Raw genomic sequence first — 21,392 nt, 5'->3', positions numbered from 1 at the left:
GAATTTGTCAGTTTCAAACACTTTCAAACACTTTCAAACTGTTACGGCAGCTTCTTACCTTGGTTCGTTCCTGAAGTTTCCTGGTTCATCCTTGGACCAGTCACTTCTCATAGAAACACCACTGGGTGCAGGTGAAGGTGGTCTATAGAGTTTATCCAAAAGCCAAATGAAAAAGGGTACAACAGAAATCCTTAAAAAGGTTTTACCTTCGTGACAAGTATTACACCTATAAAGACTATGTGATGGTCATAAACCATTACACAGAAATCCTTAATTTGGTTTTACCTTTGTGACAAGTATTACACCTATAAAGACTATGTCATGGTCATAAACCATTACACATGCAAAACCTTCAATACTGGTACTAAGTACACAGCAGCAAAATGCTGGTGTCATGCAATGCTTATGTGTCATGCAAGTTGTGAAAGACAGCAAAGTAGATTAACAGGTAGATTAACATCCAGTTTACAGTCAGCCATTTCTCTAAGTCAAGTCAGGTTAAATGTTCAACATTATGAATGGATAATTTCACATAATTTACACTTGTTATATTCATTCATAGTTCTGGTAGTAGAACAGAACAGCATAGAACAGCAGTAGATACCACTGAAGACAGTCACTGATTGCATAATATCTTACTGTACCCCAAACAATGTGTTTATAGAGTACGGAAATGAGACCAGTTGTTAAGACATGGCTTGAAGAACTGGTGATCTTGCAACATAATGACCAGATGTGATAAGAACTTCCTTCCACCTCACACCAACTTTAAATGTGAACTTGTAATGGTCAAACCCAAGTCACAGGAATCACATCTGTGTGATAAATCATGTTCAGTGTCAACCATTAAACCATTACATATGCAAAACTTCAACATTGGCTTTCACTTTATTCTACTATGTGTCTGTTTCTGGGAAATATTGTCACAGTTTTCTTACCTTGAATCCATTTTTCATGTTTTCAGGTCCTTTATTGAAGCAGTTACTCCTCATGGAAACATGGCTGAGTGCAGGTAAAACAGGCTCTGTAGTTCTAGAAATCATTTATTTTACACCTTTCCATACCATACTGTCATTTTCAAACTGTAATTTCTGCCATGGTTTAGTAACATTACCACTAAGTTACAGATATGCAGAACAAATTATAAAAGACAAAGAAAAGAAAAGAAAAAGTCATTAGTGACCATTTTGTGTCTTGCTTCTGCCAACCCGCACCTCCTGACTTATCTGCTACCTCCTTGACCTTTAGTTACATTCAGTTTATCTGAACAAGGTGCACCTTGCAATAAAGTAATCAAGCAGTATAACATGAGTTCTGGTTGTGATATCAGGAAGAGGTGAGTGTAATGATTCAAAAAACTATTGAAAAATGAATAAAAATCTGCTGATTCTTGGCCTCAATGTTCAGCTTGATGGTGAAATACTCAATTCATATGACAACAGTGTTAGAATAGTGTGACTTTAAGATACACCTGCACAAACAAGAAACTCTGACAAAGGTTTATCATTTTCTCCAAGTCAAACTATTACCACAACTAATACCACAACGTAATGTGTTACAGTGTCATTGTCTAAATGTAAAAACAATAGAAACAAATAATCAGAGATAAAAACTAAAGGCGGGCTCTTCACACCCCTAACCACAGTCTGTGTGTAAGCGTAATAAACACAGCTTCAGCACAAAAATAGAACCTAATAAATACACAAATAACATTTATTATAAGATTTAGACACAACATGTGCTCATGTAATGGATCTTACCAGCACAGGTGAAGTCAACCGTCCCTCATGTATGTAGTTTAAAGATGATCGCTACAGTGCTTCTTTCACTTTCTCCTCCAGCAGAGACTCCTCCTGCAGTTTATTGGCTGCGCAAGTTTAATCATTAACTCTTACAGTCTCAGTGTAGAAGTGGGTATATTGTAATAATTAATTTTCCTGATGACACTGGTTACAGTCTGGTGACTTGTTTGTCCCTTTTTCCTCTTCATTAACAGCAGCAGCAGAGCCTCGGCAGAGATGAGGAAGCGTTTGCAGAAACTACCAGCATCAGTAAAGAGACAGTCAGTATGAGCATGTTCCCTGTTTAATGCAGAAACCCAGAAAAAAAACCTCAAAAACGGTCAATTTTCAAGCAGTATAACGATTCAGTATCCATGAGGCAACATAATCTTAAAATAGTGTTTTAATTGCACGATGTTATAATTTCGGCTAATGTTTGTTATCCAAACCAACGAGTTGGCTTTTACTGAAATGTATCAGGATGCTAGAGTAGGTTAGAATATTTAATATATTTCCATACTGTTTATGGATATGCTCATATCAGGCCACCTGCTGAGTTTAACTGTTTAAAATATCTAGTTTTTATTTATTTTTATGCAAAAGAAATGAAATTTAAAAAAATAACACAGCACGAGATTTTGTAAAGGTTCAGTAGTTGATTTACTGTGTGTGAGTCTCAATAAACACCAGAACCACCTCATGATCATCATCCTAATTGCCTTTCGGGGATAAATAAAGTTTTTTCTGATTCTGATTCTGATTCTGATGGCTGTACCGACAAATTTGACAAAAAATGTTTTAATTTATTTGGTCTTAGTTATACTAAGGAAGCAATATTGTTTGTTTTTATTTGTTAATCATCATCAAATACAGTTAAAATAATAAATTAAATTTAATTCAGCCGAGGAGCCACTGATATATTTAAATGAAAGTTGCATTTGCATAATTCAGAACTGGGAATCTGTGGTTACGTTCACTCAAAAAAAAAAAAAAAAAGGACATCAGTAATATATGAGGTTCAAAAAAACACAATTGTAAATACCACTTAATGCCATACAGACTAAACTGAATGAATAAATAAATAATTAACTAAACAGGAATAACTTAACTAACAACCTTAATTACCAGTGATTACTGAAGCTTCCAGGGTTTGAGTTGTAAGATCCATTAGGGGCAGTAATAATAATAATAATAATAATAATAATAATAATAATAATAATGATAATAACAATAATAATAATAATACATTTTATTTATATAGAACTTTTCAGAAACTCAAAGACACTTTACAAACAGAAAGAAAACAGACAGACAGACAGATAGACACAACTATTAGTTTCAATAGGTGCCCAGATTGTAGTTTCAGAATAATTTAATCTTATAAATAAGTTAATAACAGGAAATCACACAATTTTATGCAAAATACTTATAACAACAACAGGTCAGATTCATAGGGGCGCCCAGTGACCAAGTCAAACTAACCTACATACCTGAGCACAAGTCATATTGATTGTTGCTACAGTCTTAAAAGCTTCATCCATCTTTGTTTTTATTATTCCTTTTTAGAATAGAATAGCCATTTGCACAGGTACAAAAAAGTACAGGTACACTGGACTGCCTGTGCAAGCTTTCCTGAGTGATTTTTATTTATTTTTTTAAATAGCAAACCATTATTACTACTATATATAAGCAGGTATAAACAAAAGAAATATAAATATAAAAGTACACAGGTTCATTGCACTAAAATTATTGCACTTGTAGTATTGGATCACAGTTCTGTGTGTTCCTGTTTTAGTTGGATAGTGACTGGGTTCCTTGCTTACACGTATAAAAAGTAGTGGCGTGAGATACCGCTAGATTTGGTATCGATGTGCAAAATTATCTCTTCACAGCAAATATAAAAAAACAATTAAACTTATTATTTTTTTTTAGCTGCATTTCAAATAGTATGTGTGTTTAACAAGTGCAATACACCTCTTTAATGAAACTGCTGCAGTTGTACAAGAGAGAAACTGACACTGAAGTATCAATGGCACTACACTGGTATCGATACCAAGGTTGGTATCAATATGACCATCGCTAGTAAAAAGAAAAAAAAAAAGATGAAAGGTTGTCTTACTACTCGTTTTGGAGGTGCAACAAATAGATGATAGACTAACATCTAAAAGATTTTTTCAATGGCACGCAATCAACCCGCACAACCTTCACTATATACCGGTCAATCAGCATATCGGGCACCCTGGATTTACAGTATAAATGAGTAAAGTGACGACAGCATGAAGTTGTTCCATCACTGAAGAGTTCAGTCTATGTCACATAAGGTCACGGAGCCCTCTTTCAGCCAGAAACTCGGGAAGAGATAGTCTGTGAATTTTGCACGGAAGGTGTGAATGAGACTCAACTCTCCAGATGAGACACTGTAATAACTCAGAGTTCCACCTTCCCAGTCCAGGAACACTGCTATTTTTTGGCAACAGGGTCCTTTAATATCTTTTGATGTGTTACCATGTCTGGCAGTGTATTGGGTCCTCGAGCACATCAGACTCCAGGACATGTCAATACATCCTAGGCCTCCACTACTGTCCATTCCTCTACCCACTCCCTGATATGCCACGGCAATGCCGACCATCCCTTTCCATTCCACCTCCCAGTAGCAGAACCCTTTGAAGCCCTTATCACAAAACACCTGCGTCCTCTTAAACTTGTTGCTGTTCCCACGTCGTTGAACTTTGTTCTCCTCCACCTTGCCTATAGTTACTTTTCTGTTCCCTTCAGACAGAACAAGCCGTTTGCTTGCTGTGCTTTCATCAAGCTTCAGACATACACCATCTGAAAGAAACAGTTCAATTCGGTGTTTGTGTGGAGTTTAAAGACAAGAGAGCAAACACTACTCATATTGAACTCAATGACATCATTAGAACCTTTACTCTTGATGTGAGGGGTGTTTTATCTGACCCTTAGTTCAACAAGTTCAAAGATATGAAATACTGAAAAATCACTCTCACAAAAATACTTACACTTCTTCAGGTCTGATTTTAAACGTTGCTCTCCATCCTGGTCAAAGCTGTAAAAAACAAAGAAAAAAACAACTAGATGAGCTTCAAAACTGCTATATTACAAACTGACAGTTAAACTGTCATGGACCAGTGTCAGGTACAGTAGAAAACAAAAATACACAAATTCAACATGTAGTATTACCCAGGCCACTGTCTATGCAGTTGTTGTCATCTTTCGTAAGCACAGTAAAAAACACCACCCAATCACAATTGTCACTGAAGGTTGAGGGTTAAAATTTCTTGGTATAGATGCAACTGCTTGGCTCATAATGTACATCACAGACCACGAATCTTCAATGTGACCAACTTAACAAACTGAACCAAAACACCAAGGCAAATTTCTTTTTGTGTGTGTCTGTGTCAGGCTGCAACCTCTGGGGATGGCTGTTGCCTTCAAGGAGTATCTGGTCCAGTGGTCATTGTATGTCCGATCAGTGTATATCATTGCAAATATACACATATAAACATATACAATGAAGTCGTAACATACCGCAGTATCTTTAGCTTCACGTCCTCAGCTATGCCAGAGAGGACCATCTTCCCATTTTTTCCTATGGGATTGTGACTCAGATCCAGTTGTTCCAGGTGGGTGGTTGGCTTGGACTTGAGAGCGGTGGCCAGAAAGGAGCAGCCTTTATGTGTCACCTGACAATCTGACAACCTGCAGAGCAGACACATAGACGTTTTTGTTTCTCTTTTGGTTACCACTTAGATTTTGCTTTTTGTGTTTCGAAAATCTGCAGTGCTGCAGTGGTTCACACTGACACTTCATAACCAGAAGGTTCTGTGCTTGAACATTTCTTTCTTTAAAGAAAAAGAGTTGATAAACTTTTCATAATTCTGTTATTGAATGATCGGCTTTGTCACAACATTGAGGTGATTCATTCCTGTGTTCTGCCAGTACGAGGTCAATTGGTGATCCTAAAAATGGACGTAGGTATGCCTGTGGGGGTGAATGACTGCTTGTGTCTTTGCCCTGTCCTGTGTAGTCCTTATAATAGACAGACACCCCAATTTTAGTGCAATGACAGCTGGGAGAGGCTCCTGTCCCCCTGGAACCCTCTAGAAGAGGCCCACCAGAGGGTCCAATCTGGGCCGCAGGATGAATTTACAGAGTGCAAAAAATTACATAGAAGACATTAAGTAAGCTCATTCCTTCATTTCCTGTAACCGCTTGTCCACGAGTCTGGACAGATCGCCAGTCAATCACAGGACAGCTCTTTAGCTATAAATATAACTGCTAATCCTAATTTGACCACTAGGGGTCACACTGCTTCATTAAGAGTCACAACTAAAGTGCAGATGGTGGCAATACTCAGAAATTGTATTAATTTTTCTTAAGATGTTGTTCGTAAAATGTTTTGTGAAGGGATAGTTCATTTAAACCCTGTGATAATGTACTTGAACTTTACACAAAATTGTTGTTATTCATTACGTTACTGGTCCGGCCTCCTTCAAGTAAACCTGGGCTTTATGTGGTTATTTATTTTATAACTAAAATCAGTTGAACACCCCTAGTAATAGTAGTTACAGAATGAATTAAAGAATGCAAGACACATTGAGAACACGCAAACTCAGAAAGACATCAGTCGTCCTGGACTCAAATGTGGAACCTTCTTGCTGTGAGGCACGAGAGCTAACTGCCTGCCATCTTTACTTTATCGTACATCTCAAATCAGACTTTAAATCAATCAGACTTGTCAATTTAACCAGGCTTATGTATTATACCTGTATAAAGCTGTAGTAAAACAATAATAAAAAGCAAAGAGCACTTACTTGAGAATCACCAGTTTACAGTGGAGACTCTTAAGTCCATCTGCAAGTCGCTGCACACCTGAATCAAACAGGCCATTGTGACTAAGGTCCAGCTCGGTGAGATTGGAGGATGCAGAGCTGAGGACTGAAGATGCCAGACCAATGCAGGATTCGTCAGTTAGCTCACAGTCACTCAGTCTGTGAAAACAATTACAATCAGAAATTGTGCTGGACACATCAACTCTGTACGTCACTACTGGAGCAACAATAATACAACTCCTTCATTTCTAACACTATTAATTTGAAAGCAGAAAACATGAACCATCATTACTGGACTGGCTACCTGTTTAATACTTGGTCAGTAGCAAGAAAGCTGCTGATTTAGTGTTATTGTGAAGGTTCTCTGTCATCAGGTCATTCAAAAAGGAAGTTAAAAAGAAGGAAACTGGACTTGTTGGATTTTCTTGAAGATGTTTTGATGACTGGTGGGGAGATGTTTTTCTTAGGAAGCTCTATGGGTGGTGCCCACTTTAAACTCACATGACTGTGACGACCAGATACTCAAATGTAATTGGACAAATTTGTTTCCCGGAATGAAATGACTACCTACAAGAGGTTGCATGACTTAAAGTTTCTGAAAGTCAATCACTAATATAAACACAGTAGAAAGTAATTCTTTGCAACGGTGAACGCTATATTCTTGACTAATTTGTAGCCCAAATTAATTTTTTTCTGCAAGTTTAATGAAGGTTGAAGGCGGGCTAATGTCAGCCATAGCCCACGCCAATAGTGAGGCCACTAGTGACACTCATCGTGGCTCTCATTCTGCAAACTCTAATAACTTCCGGTTTTCGCATGGTGCATTCACTGACATCAAGGACAAAACATGCTCTACACCACTAATATAATACAACAGAACTTAAGGTAGATTTCAAACCAATCCATTGCTCATAACATTCAGCTCATGTGCTTCTTACTGTCCAAAGTGTCACAGGAGAGATGTCTGGACATCCTCTACTAAATGTACATGTTAGCCAGAGAAGACAGATGGTGGGATAACAAAAAGCTGTCTACAGAAAATTTGAAAGCTCCTCTCTAAACAGGTAAGTAGACTGAGATATCATTTATTAGTGTTTCTGGACTAAGGTAATGTGTCAACTAACATTTAGGGTTAGACCTAAGACTACAGGGGTTTTGCGACAATTTATTACGATTATCACTCCTAACAAGCAGAGAACAGAGCCAGTGTGAAACTTGTGTTTACATATTAATTCCTAAAACTCTGTAACTTTCAGGCCCATCAGGGCTGCCCTGATTTACATCAGTGGCAATTTGATTCATTAAGTGCAATAAAGTACTTACAAAGCAGTTTGAGAGATTTTGACCAATGGCAACAGTCCCAGAAGAACCTTCTCTGATTTCAGGTACTTCTTAAGGTCAAACACATCCAGTTTCTCATCCGATGTCAGCAGCACAAAAGTCAGAGCGGCCCAGTGTGAGGCAGAGAAGCTTTCAAATGGCACTCTTTCTGACTGCAGGTATTGTCTAACTTCATCAACAAGGGAGTGGTCATGGAGCTCATTCAAGCAGTGGAACAGATTGAGGTTTTTATCCACATCACTGATGTCTTCATTAATCTTCTTTTTGATGTACTCAACTGTTTCCTTGTAGGTCTCCTGGTAATTTTCTGTCTTTTTCAGCAGCCCTTGCAGCAGTTTCTGGTTAGTCTCCACAGAAAGTCCAAGCAGAAAGCGGAGAAACAGATCCCAGTCTCCATTTTTGCTATCTAGAGCCTTGTCCACTGCTTCCTTGTAGAGGTCTGATGCAGACACATCTGAAAGCACTGAAGTGGGTTTGGTAAGCACATTTTCACCCATTTTGTTGAATGTGTGAAAGACAAAGAATGCTGCTAAGAATGCTTGTATGCTCAAATGAACAAAGCAAAACAGTTTCTGTTGGTACAGCCCACGACCTTCTCTCTTGATCTGAGTGAGTAACCCAGAGAAGACGGCAGCATTTGTGATGTCAATGTCATATTCTTTCAGGTCGTCTTCAGTGAAGAGAAGGTTTCCTTTCTCTAGCTCCTCAAAAGCTAGTTTCCCTAAAGATAAGATTGTCTTCTTGTTTCTTGCATTCCAGCATGGACCTGTCTCAGAAGTCTCAACTGTTCCATCTTCACTATACTTCACATTAGCCTGTCTGCACTGCAGCAACAGAAAGTGTATGTACATGTCAGTCAGAGTCTTGGGCATCCCCTCTTCTTTGTTTTGGTTCACAAAATCCTCCAGGACTTTTGAAATTATCCAACAGAAAACTGGGATGTGACACATGGTGTACAGACTCCTTGATTTCTTCACATGTGAGAGGATTTTTTCAGCCTTGTCCTTTTTACTGAATCTCTTCCTGAAATACTCTTCCTTTTGCTCATCATTGAATCCTCGTACCTCTGTAACTCGGTCAACTTTATCAGCAGGAATATTGTTGGAGGCTGCAGGCCGGGAGGTGATCCAGATTTTAGCTTTAGGAAGCAGATTTCCTTGGATCAGGTTTGTCAGTAGAACACCCACTGAGGTTGGCTTCTTCACATCTGTCCAGTTGTTACTTTCATTGAACTGGAGATCAAAGCGGCATTCATCAAGGCCATCCAGAACAATCAGGATTTGATATTTGTCATAGTCGTTTATCTGTGACGTTTCCATAGCTGGGAACAACTCATACAGAAGTTCCTCAAAACTGTGTTCTGTTTCTTTTCTCAAATTCAGCTCCCGGAAAGGAAGTGGAAATGTGAAATCAATGTTTTCAACTGCAGTACCGTCGGCCCAGTCGAGCATGTACTTCATTGATGCAAAGGTTTTCCCAATGCCTGCCACTCCAATCGTCAACACTGTCCTAATGGGATTATTTTCAGATGCATGTTTGAAGATATCGTGATATTTAATGGGTCTTTCTTCTCTCATTGGTTTGAACTTTGCCTCTTGAACCTGTCTGGACTCGTGTTGGTTATGGATTTCTCCTCTCTCTCCCTCTGTGATGTAGAGATCTGTATAAATGTCATTCAGAAGGGCAGAGGTTCTCTGTCTATCAATCCCTTCAGACACACAGGTGAATTGTTCCTTCAGTTGAGACTTGAGTTTCCTTTGACTGACAAGATCAGATTTCTCTGTAAGAAAACATTTTTTGCATGAGAAAGAACTGTGGACAGAAAAAACACTAGTGAACATTGACCAACTGAAAGGGATGGTAGGTCTGCACAGAAATTATTAGGAAATGTCACTGGCTGTCAGGTCTTTTGCGTTTATAAGCAAAAAAGTATGGCTGCAAGAGCTGCAGTTCATTTGATGTTGTTGACAGGATTTTGACAACCTCCAAGAGCAGTTTTATTTATTTTCATCAATTATAAGGAATTGAAGAAACCCTGAGATTTATTTGGAGAGTTAATAAGAGTAACTATTTCAAATGGGACCTTGATTTTGAACACAGATTCATACCCAGTTACTAAAGGCTATGCACAGTCCTGTAGTGAAGTTGACTTAAGTATAAAAGTTAAGAAAAGATTTTACCTAATTTAATTTTTTTTATTTGCTGCTTTGCACCACAAAAACGGTCTGACCTTAAATATCTACTGTATGATCTTATCTTACCTCGTATTTCCGTCCTCCTGTCAACACAAGCATCAGGCAGCTTTTTCGCAGCTGAAGGTCGGGAGATTATCCAGACATGGGCTGAAGGCAGCAAGTTTCCTTTGATGAGGTTTGTCAATAGCACATCCACTGATGCTGGTTCTCTCTCATCAGTCAACTTTTGACTATTGTTAAAGTCCAGAGGAGGCTCAAACGCATCCAGTCCATCCAAGATAAACACAACTTTGAACCTTGCATAGTTAGAGATGACAGATTCTTTGGTCTCCCTGAACAAATGATTAAGAAGTCCCACCAAACTGACGATTTTCTGCTTCATCAAGTTAAGCTCAGACAACTTAAATGGAAATACAACTTCTAAATTGACATTGGCTACACCAAAAAAACCCTTGGCTCCATCTACAACCCTAGTGAATAATGAACGCCTGTTCGTCTTATTTTCTGCCCACATTTTTATGAATTTCTGCACATCATAGGATTTTCCGATATTAGATTCTCCAGTAGTCAGGACAGTTCTGATATGTTTTCCTCTTTCATCTTTGAAGATATCAAACACATTCACTTGTGTCACTGATTTTGCCAACTTTTGTCCATTGTTTTCTCTCATGATGTGCTCTGTGTTTGTCTGGTTAGGATGAGTGACGTCTTCAGCTTGAGTGTTTTCTCTGAGAAATCTTTCTCTCAGTTTTGATACAAGCTTCTCCCGACGCTTCGACGTCTCTGAATAAACACAATGAATGTGACAGGTTAGAATAGGACAGAATAGACAGAGCCTGAATTAAATATAAATATCATGAAAGTGATTCTTTTTAACACTCACACATTTGCCTCCATGATTTGCTGTTTCTTACCTCGACATTCTGTAACCTTCTTAATATGCTCTGGAGGAATCTTTCTAACTCCTGAAGGTTGAGAGATGATCCAGAGATGAGCGTTGGGAAGCAAATCCCCCTTGATGAGGTTTGTTAACAACTCGTCCATCGAGGCTGCTTCTTGTGTATCTGTCAGTTTCTTGTTGTTTTCAAAGTCAAGAGGAAGTTCACATTCTTCCAAGCCATCAAGGACAAAAGCTAATGAACATTCCAAGTCACTTTGTTGGACATCATTCAAGATATGTTTAAGCAGCTCTTCCATGCTTTGAACTGTGTCTCTTCTTTCATTCAGCTCTCTGAAGTGGAGTGGGACTATCAAGTCTATGTTCTGGTTGGACCTTCCTTTTGCCCAGTCGACCATGAGCATCCTTGAGTAAATTGTTTTACCAACACCAGCCACTCCCTTTGTTAACACTGTTCTCACAGTCTTGTCCTTTGACTGAAACATGTCATTGTAGGTTTGTACCAGTTTATCTCCATGTTCCTTGTTTGGGGCTACCTCATAGATGTCTGAATCCTTCTCCTTTTGACTCAGTTCTGTCTCGTACTTTGACAAGATTCTTTCCTTTCCGTCTTCTGTGAGTCTCTGTTTGGGGTCATATTCTGAAAGGAGAAAATAGAAATGATTAAATGACTTCAAAGAACAGCCTTTAACTAGTGGTCTCAATAGATGGGTTAAGTTTCTTGAAAATTCAGAAGACACCTCATTGCCTCATCATTATCAGTAATTATATTAACACTGTGTCTGTTTACAGTGTGCAGGTGTGTGCTGCTGAAAAACATCAGTGAATGAGTTTCATACCTCGAAACTGAGTCCCTTTCTCAATATATTTAGGAGGAATTTTCTCCACTCCTGAAGGTTGAGAGATGATCCAGAGATGAGCATTAGGAAGCAAATCCCCCTTGATGAGGTTTGTCAGCAGTTCATCCATCGAGGCCGGCTCTTGTATATGGGTCAGTTTTCTGTTTCTTTCGAAGTCAAGAGGAAGCTCACATTCTTCCAAATTATCCAGGACAAAAGCTACTTTACACTCATGGTCATGAGTGTAACGTGGTTGGACATCATTTAAAAAATCATTAAGCAGACTTTCAATACTTTGAACTTTGTTTCTTCTTTCATTCAGCTCTCTGAAGTGGAGTGGGACTATCAAGTCTATGTTTTGATTGGACCTTCCATTTGCCCAGCCAACCATAAACATCCTTGAGAAAGATGTTTTACCAACACCAGCAACTCCCTTTGTTAGCACTGTTCTCACAGTCTTTCCATTTGACTGGAACATGTCATTGTAGGATCCTGAATAATTCTCCCCATGACTTGCATACAGGTCCAAGATTCTTCTCTTCCCGTCCTCTGTGAGTTTCTTTTTGATATGTTTTTCTAAATAGACAAAGTACAACAAAAATCAGAAAAGAAATTAACGAAAGTAGATCGTAATACAGAGTTCTGTGTCTATGCCTATGCTGTGTACAGTGCCTTCTATAATGTCTGGGAAAACTATAACTTATCTTTTTTCCCCTGTGGGCTTTGCAGTTTTAAATGTGTAATCAAACAATGTGATTAAAGTACATGTTCAAGTAAAGTTTAAAAGTGTCTCAAAGCTTATATTTAAACTGCGCTGTTATTTGTATTCCAAACCTTGTCCCAAGTCCTTGGCGTCATGTTCAGGTCGGTCCGATGTGATTGAGCTTCTTCCAAGCACAGATGTCACAGAAAACAAGTTTTAGTTTTGTGGACATGAAGTAAGTAAGAGGAAGTACATGTCAGAATTAGAGGAATTTGTTCAGTAAATGAGGTTAGCGACAGTCAGCAGCTGTTTAGCTTGGCTTAGCGCATGGGTCGGCAACCCGCGGCTCTGGAGCCGCATGCGGCTCTTTTGGTCCTCTGCTGCGGCTCTCTGTAGCAAGTGGTGCGGAGCAAGCACGCTAATTAAAGTCGTTCACGTTTCCACGCTAACTACCTCAGACAAGCGGTAACTGTTCACTCTATAGTAAACAGCAAGAGCCACGCAACAACTGAATGACATTGAATGCCACACTACTCACACTCATGGTTGTAACCATAGACATATATATACGGTATCTATGTTTATGGTTGTAACATCCACCAAAACCACTGAACTCCCACAGTGCATTGCAGCACATATAGTTATCGCCTTGTTACCAAGTATTTAATTCAAATGTATTTTTATTTTACTTCGTTAGTTTTTTAAATATAATTCTAAATTAGAATTTATGGTGATCTTGTAACATTAAAATAAAACGTGTTTAATTTTTTTGTCGCTCAAAATATACGTCACAACTGCCGATGTGCGACACCCGCCGGCAGGTCCAGCGCGCTATTTATTGAACGTTTCGACCGCAGGTAAGCCAACCATGGATAAATCCCTGTTATGTATGCATAAGTGCAATTTCGTTTTCTCTGTAGCAGTCCTTTCATTTCATAAATGCAACACACTATAGTTTTTTTATACATAGCATAGAGGTAAAAAAAAACGATATATGCAGTATTATGTTCGACCTGCTGTTCTTTCGGAGTTCAAAATGTATTCGTATGCATAAATAAAATGTTTTCTCTGTTGCAGTTATTTAATTTCATGAATGCAACACACTATAGTTTTTTTTTATACATAAGCCTAGCATAGAGGTAAAAACGATATATGCAGTGTTATCTTCATTTTAGATGTCAAAGAGGGTTTTGTGGCTCCCAGTATTTTCATTTCTGTGGGAAACGGGTCCAAATGGCTCTTTGAGTGTTGAAGGTTACCGACCCCTGGCCTAGTGTAATTACAGGCAATTGGGTTACAAACCTCATATACAGAAGGTCTTAGACATTGCAGAGAAGTCATTAAACATGTCTATCACGATAGGATCTAATATCCCTCCTCCATGTATAGAATATGGTGCATTAAATATACCTCTACAGTGTGATAGTACCAAACATAGGAAACAACAGTTTCCTGCCTTAGTTTTTCTGTCCTAAAGTTTAGTTGTCTCTCGTTGGACAAATCACTTCTCATAGAGACACTGCTGGTTGTAGATGAGGTTGGGCTAAAGATAAATGGGATACAGTGATAAACCTTAGTAGACGGAATATTTCTTTGAAATCACAACCTTGTTGATTCTGGTCTTAGCCAGCGCAGAAATGTCATTGAACACATCTATCACAGTAGGATAAAAAAGCCCTCTTTCAGGGGGGACACGGCAGGAGAAAAAATAAACCAGAAAAAAAAAAAACGTCTGGTTAGCTAATTACACAGCATGAAAGGGGCAAAATGGATCGATTTTTAGTAGGCTACCTCAGGCGAAGGTGAGAGAAGACACAGAGTCTGTGGCGAGCAGAAAATGGAGGAAGTTTGACCCTGATTATTTAAAATTCGACTTTCTGAATGCAGTCCTTGTCCCAGTTTACATGCACATACCTGTTGGTTAGATTAAGCCGTATACATACCCATGAAAATCAATTTCCAATCGCATTATCCGTCTTAGTTGGATAAGGAGAAATCTGCTATTAGTTGGAGTAACGCGCTTACATACATTTAGGTTGTCCAGTTAGACTCAGATTAAGGCAATACCTCACCACCCCACAATTGTTGTTTTTATTTTCTTCATGTGCATGTGAACGTACTGAGTGTTTTTTCCAAAGAGTTGCTAGTTAACGACAGTATGCGACCATGTAAATTCCACTGTCATATTTAAACTAAGCACCAAGAGTTTAAACACCAAGCATGCACGGCACATACAAAGCATCAACAGTAACAGTAATAATGGGCAGCTGCGTTTGAGTTCTTAGGGTAGACTCACTATCCAGCACTTTAAAAAACCCTAATTTAGAGAATGTGGCGCATTAAATATACCTCTACATTGTGATAGTACCAAACATATGAAAGTTTCCTACCTTAGTTCTTCTGTCCTGGAGCTTAGTTGTCTCTCGTTGGACATATCACTTCTCATAGAGACACTGCTGGTTATAGGTGAGGTTGGGCTAAAAATAAAACTGAATACAGTGACAAACCTTAGTAGAAAGAATATTTCTTTGAAATCACGACCTTGTTGATTCTAGTTTTAGCCAGTGCAGAGAAGTCATTGAACACATCTATCACAATAGGATCAAATAGCCCTCCTTTATTTACAGAAGATGGTGGCAAACCTTAGATGGAACTAATTCACATTATTGCATTTCCCATAGTTGTCTATCTGGTCTCTCCCTCCGTCTGTAATATCTCCTCTACCGAAGCCCTTACCTCAACACAGTTTCACACCTTGGTTCTTCTTTGCTGAAGGCTGGTGGTACATCCACCGAACAGTCACTGTTCATAGAAACAGTGCTGTGTGTACGTGAAACTAGTCTGTGATCCTTAATCGGGCTACAAATAAAAACACCAAACAGTGACAAACTTTAGAATCCCCTTTGAAAAAGAAGAAATCGTTAAAATCAATTCCTCTTGAACATTTGAGCCAAATTTAAAGATGTTTCTTCCAGATGTTCCTCAGATAATTCTGCCTTTCACAAGAATGGGATGAACAAGAGGCCACAGTAGATGTGCTGCTGTTTATAATGGCCTGTGTCTAAATTATTTGCAGATGTGTTTGTGTCTTTCTTGCACATGAGGGCTACATTGTCTAATTAAGTAAAAAATTTAAAAGATTGTGAAAAGTCATCTATCTGGCCTCTCCCTCTGTCTCTGATATCTCCTTTACCGAAGCCCTTACCTCATCACAGCTTCACACCTTGGTTCTTCTTTGCTGAAGGCTGGTGGTACATCCACGGACCAGTCACTGTTCATAGAAACAGTGCTGTGTGTACGTGAAGCTAGTCTGTGATCCTTAATCAGGCTACAAATAAAAACATGAAACAGTGACAAGCTTTAGAATTCACTTTGAGAAAGAAGAAATCATTCAAATCAATTCCTCTTGAACATTTGAGCCTAATTTAAAGATGTTCCTTCCAGATGATCCTCAGATATTTCTGGCTTTCACATGAATGGGACGAACAAGAGGTCCAGATAGATGTGCTGCTGTTTGTAATGGCCTATGTCTAAATTATTTACAGATGTGTTTGTGTCTTTCTTGCACATGAGGGCTACATCGTCTAATTAAGTAAAAAATTTAAAAGATTGTGAAAAGTCATCTATCTGGTCTCTCCCTCTGTCTCTAATATCTCCTCTACCGAAGCCCTTACCTCATCACAGCTTCACACCTTGGTTCTTCTTTGCTGAAGGCTGGTGGTACATCCACCGAACAGTCACTGTTCATAGAAACAGTGCTGTGTGTACGTGAAGCAAGTCTGTGATCCTTAATTGGGCTACAAATAAAAACATGAAACAGTGACAAACTTTAGAATTCACTTTGTGAAAGAAGAAATCAATACAGTATTTATCTGTTGAATTCAAATCAGTTCCTCTTGAACATTTGAGCCTAATTTAAAGATGTTCCTTCCAGATGTTCCTCAGATATTTCTGCCTTTCACAAGAATGGGATGAACAAGAGGCCACAATAGATGTGCTGCTGTTTGTAATGGCCTATGTCTAAATTATTTACAGATGTGTTTGTGTCTTTCTTGCACATGATGGCTACATTGTCTAATTAAGTAAAAAATCAGAAAGAATATGAAAAGTCATCTATCTGGCCTCTCCCTCTGTCTCTAATATCTCCTTTACCGAAGCCCTTACCTTATCACAGCTTCACACCTTGGTTCTTCTTTGCTGAAGGCTGGTGGTACATCCACGGACCAGTCACTGTTCATAGAAACAGCGCTGTGTGTACGTGAAGCTAGTCTGTGATCCTTAATCGGGCTACAAATAAAAACATGAAACAGTGACAAGCTTTAGAATTCACTTTGAGAAAGAAGAAATCATTCAAATCAATTCCTCTTGAACATTTGAGCCTAATTTAAAGATGTTCCTTCCAGATGTTCCACAGATATTTCTGACTTTCACAAGAATGGGATGAACAAGACGCCACAATAGATGTGCTGCTGTTTGTAATGGCCTATGTCTAAATTATTTACAGATGTGTTTGTGTCTTTCTTGCACATGAGGGCTACATCGTCTAATTAAGTAAAAAATTGTAAAGATTGTGAAAAGTCATCTATCTGGTCTCTCCCTCTGTCTCTGATATCTCCTCTACCGAAGCCCTTACCTCATCACAGTTTCACACCTTGGTTCTTCTTTGCTGAAGGCTGGTGGTACATCCACGGACCAGTCACTGTTCATAGAAACACCGCTGTGTGTACGTGAAGCTAGTCTGTGATCCTTAATCGGGCTACAAATAAAAACATGAAACAGAGACAAACCTTAGAATTCACTAGATGTGCTGCTGTTTGTAATGGCCTATGTCTAAATTATTTACAGATTTGTTTGGGTGTTTCTTGTACGTGAGGGCTACATCATCTAATTCAGTAAAAAATTGGAAAGATTTGAGTTTTTTGTGTGTTTCAAGATGGGACTAATTTGCATTATTGCATTTCCCACAGTTGTTATCGTCTATCTGGTCTCTCCCTCTGTCTCTAATATCTCCTCTACTGAAGCCCTTACCTCAACACAGTTTCACACCTTGGTTCTTCTTTGCTGAAGGCTGGTGGTACATCCACAGACCAGTCACTGTTCATAGAAACACCGCTGTGTGTACGTGAAGCTAGTCTGTGATCCTTAATAGGGCTACAAATAAAAACATGAAACAGAGACAAACCTTAGAATTCACTAGATGTGCTGTTGTTTGTAATGGCCTATGTCTAAATTATTTACAGATTTGTTTGTGTGTTTCTTGTATGTGAGGGCTACATCATCTAATTAAGTAAAAAAAATTGGAGAGACTTTAGTTTTTTTGTGTGCTTCAAGATGGGACTAATTTGCATCATTGCATTTCCCACAGTTGTTATCGTCTATCTGGTCTCTCCCTCTGTCTCTAATATCTCCTCTACCGAAGCCCTTACCTCAACAGAGTTTCACACCTTGGTCCTTCTTTGCTGAAGGCTGGTGGTACATCCACGGACAAGACTGTTCCATTTCTTTAATATCTATACATCTGACAAACCACCTCATGAGAGCGTAAAAGTGTTGTAGCTTCAGATATTTGAGAGGCTTTTCTAAATGTAGGCGTTTCTATGACCAGTTTTCTATTGCATTATTTAGGTTTTGCGCATTTCTAGGGGTAATGGAAACACAACAAATCACACCAGAGTAAGTCACAAACATTACTGAAATTGGGACGAACGGGAGGCCGCAACAGTTGTGGTGCTGCTTGTAATGGCCAGGGATATCCCTAACCCTAACCCATTGCATCCACGTAAAATGCAAAAATTGGAGATAGGATTGCACGGTTTGGATTCGATTCACCACAGAACCTGTGACTGTCCAGGTCTGTATGTTATGAAAATTGGGAGTTGATCTCTTCAGGGTAAACAGCTGGCATTCCTTGATTGCTGATACTTCTGCGTTCCAGAAGTATCTCAGGAGTATGCTCCATTTCTTTCATATGCCAAGCCTGTTTGACCAGCTCTTCAGGCATCTGTCTCCACACAGCCTGCACGCAACATCAGTTTTAACCCTCAACCCACTCAACACCAGTGAACACCAGGTACAGTATACTTACATACAAAAACCCTATGTTTGTCTGTGTCTTCTAAAGTCCTCTCTTTATAAGTTGAAAAGTGACATGCCTCCCTTTTGGATACTGTTTGTCACGTGGATGAGTGTTGTTCATGGATTTTAACCATTGTAAAGATCTTAAAATCAGTTTGATCACTTTGTGGATGCCCAGGCCTTATGATGTTATTAGTGGAGGGTCTTTGAGTTCTATAGGTTGAGGGGAGGGGCCCCTGTGGATCATCCCACAGATACTTGTTTGCGATATAGTGAATTTGGAAGCCAGGTCAACACCTTGTGCTGTTCTTCATGTTTTTTTTGAGGGTTGTCTGGTATGGTCTACTGTAGGTGGCTGGTACACGCCTGAGTGACATCTTTTGAATGCATGGTGTGGGTTCAGAGCAACAGTTTCCAAATGCCGCCGTCCCACTTGGAAACTATTTCCAGACCTTTTACATAATGAGTAAATAATTCTGAATAAAGTGACCAATTACATTTTATTACCTGACCCACTGCCATTCTATCCAAGTTGTCAAGTTTACCCACAGACCGTCTACAAATCAAGATAAACCCTGTCTGATTTGTCAAAAACAGAACACTCTAATCACTTAAGATAAGAAATCGTTACAATTTCCGTCTTCTGTTACTGACATAAAGTGACGTAGTTCAAAAAGCGATCAAAGTAGAGACATAATCTTTGGGCTACATCTGAGGCCAGAGGGCACCACTGGGTCACACTGAACTTGTCCTTTAACCACATAATCTAATCAGTTCATCAGTTCCAAGTCAGTGTTGGTGCCAAATGTAAAGAAAACATCTTCCAGCATTCATGTGACGTGTTCTATGTCAGGAATGAGGAAGAAGATGTCATAATAAAACATTTTTGATCCGCTGACATGCTGGTCGTTGTTTTTCTGCGTCAAAGCCAACACGTTGCCACTGTTTCTTACCTTGAATCCATTTTACAAGTTGTCAGGTCCTTTCTTGAAGCAGACACGTCTCATGGAAACTCTAGAAACTGTCCATCTGCAGTTCAAGAAATAACATCTTCCTGATTAGGCGTATTACTACCTACGTTAAAAGCAAGTTTTGCATCCATTGCACTTAACACTGAATGTGTCAACAAAATGAAATAGTGTTCATAATATTGTGGGTTTTACAAACAGAACAACTTGTACAACAGAGAGTGCACATATCTGACATAAATATTGACCATTAAATCAGTTGTGACAGTTTTATGATTACATTTCTCACATTTGTAGAGATTTGTAGAGAGACACAAAGGAGCCACTGAAAAGATTTAGACCAACTTCAAAAAGAGGAGATATGGAACATGAATACACACAAAACCAATACAAAAAGAGACCAAACTACAAGAGGGAGGGAAAAGGAAACATGCACCAGTTTATTTGACTATATTTATGATTATAAATAAAAATGTCTTTAATGTGGTCTATGAGCGCTGCATCATTACGAACCAATCAGAACCTTTCCTGGTAACAAGTAGTGTTCTTAAAATAAAACCTGATCAGATAAAGACCTTAAAAAGAAGCTGTAAATTAATCTACTGTAAAAGAAATATCATCCCGACATCCTGAGAAAGACTTTTGATTTTCTGTCAATCAAACCATTTCAAAATGCACCACACCACACATGGACCTTATCAGGTCAGTGGATCTGTCTGCTATTCACATGCAAGGAGCAGCGTGGCTACAGGGGTAAGGGAACAGGAAATACATTACAGCAACATGCTAAATTCGACTTCTCATTTAATGGAAAGACTAAATAGATATAATACAGACTAATGTAACAGGTCTTACCAGGACAGCAGTGGTAACGATGCTCCAGTGTATACATGTCACGCCAGATGTTCGTTCCTATTTGTCTTTAAGTCAGATTTTTGTTTTCACTTTAGGTCTGCATGACAGAACTCCTGAAACCTGTTGAGCGAGCTCTCTCGTCCTCCCTTTACTCACTGCGCCCGGAGTCTGTAGTCGACATCTTCTCTTTAAGCGTGAAAATGATTAGACTGAGAGAATGCAGGTTGATTCCTTCTTATCGGGGCGGGGTTGGCATCTGTTTGTCATACGGCACATGGCACATTACGCAGAGCAAATGGAATGGCCTCGATGCTATTTATCACTTTGGGTCACACATAAGGGCATCCAGCTGAAGCCCACCAGCGACAGCAAGTTGATCAACTAAAATAGGATTTGGGTTTAAATGAAAATGACGGCTCCATAATTTCTCAGACTGTAAGAGCACACAGATCCAGTTGTCACTATATTGTTGTCACTTCATTCAAACCTCTTCGAGGGCTTCGGCTTCGTGCGTCCTGCTCTCCTGCATTCGAAACAAGGACCAGACTGTGACAGCTAGACAACTGGGTCAGAGCACCTCCACGCCTGCAGCTCTTGTGGGGTGTTCCTCGTCTGAAGGGGTCAGTACCTGGGGACTGAGGATAAGACTGGCTTGGGAGATCTGATGCAACATGCAAGCTCAAACTCCTGAAGACGTTAATGCTGGTTCTGAATGAAAAGTGTCAGAACACTCAGTTTGTTTTTGCATGTGGCTACAGACCCTGTCCACAGCTGAAAGCTCCTGCAGTGGACACTTGAACTCTTCGTGGTATGTTTTCATCATTCCTCAGAGATGTTGGTCCATATTTACATGATGGCATCACACAGTTGCTGCAGATTTGTCGGCT

General features: G+C 39.2%; 2 protein-coding genes across 3 annotated transcripts in view; both read right to left on the bottom strand.

The window, feature by feature from the left end:
- The window catches only part of LOC125004702, a 94,003-nt gene extending 92,762 nt beyond the window's left edge, over positions 1 to 1,241 (bottom strand). The window contains exons 1-2 of the mRNA XM_047579546.1: positions 939 to 1,241; positions 59 to 142 (exon numbers count right to left, since the gene is read on the bottom strand). Of these exons, the coding sequence (XP_047435502.1) occupies positions 59 to 142; positions 939 to 949 (95 nt within the window). The 5' untranslated portion in view covers positions 950 to 1,241. The remainder of the gene's footprint in view (positions 1 to 58; positions 143 to 938) is intronic.
- Positions 1,242 to 3,015: 1,774 nt separating this feature from the next.
- LOC125004725 lies at positions 3,016 to 20,678 on the bottom strand. Of its 2 annotated transcripts, XM_047579585.1 has the most exons (17): positions 20,506 to 20,678; positions 19,636 to 19,711; positions 17,241 to 17,363; positions 16,772 to 16,894; positions 16,282 to 16,404; positions 15,813 to 15,935; positions 15,344 to 15,466; positions 14,998 to 15,096; positions 12,739 to 12,788; positions 11,905 to 12,480; positions 11,082 to 11,705; positions 10,234 to 10,950; positions 7,955 to 9,752; positions 6,614 to 6,790; positions 5,328 to 5,498; positions 4,799 to 4,845; positions 3,016 to 4,610 (listed from the first exon to the last, which is right to left on the bottom strand). In XM_047579585.1, the coding sequence occupies exons 2-17, from the start codon at positions 19,644 to 19,646 to the stop codon at positions 4,084 to 4,086; spliced, it is 5,412 nt and encodes a 1,803-aa protein (XP_047435541.1). In that variant the 5' UTR covers positions 19,647 to 19,711; positions 20,506 to 20,678; the 3' UTR covers positions 3,016 to 4,083. The 2 variants fall into 2 exon arrangements, with proteins under 2 accessions (XP_047435541.1, XP_047435550.1); XM_047579594.1 differs by lacking the exons at positions 15,813 to 15,935; positions 16,282 to 16,404; positions 16,772 to 16,894; positions 17,241 to 17,363.
- Positions 20,679 to 21,392: the final 714 nt, after the last annotated feature.

Source organism: Mugil cephalus, chromosome 1 (genome assembly GCF_022458985.1).
Source record: "Mugil cephalus isolate CIBA_MC_2020 chromosome 1, CIBA_Mcephalus_1.1, whole genome shotgun sequence".
NCBI classification, from domain to species: Eukaryota; Metazoa; Chordata; class Actinopteri; order Mugiliformes; family Mugilidae; genus Mugil; species Mugil cephalus.
Note: the sequence above shows the minus strand (reverse complement) of the source record. Positions and strands in the feature narration are given on the sequence as shown.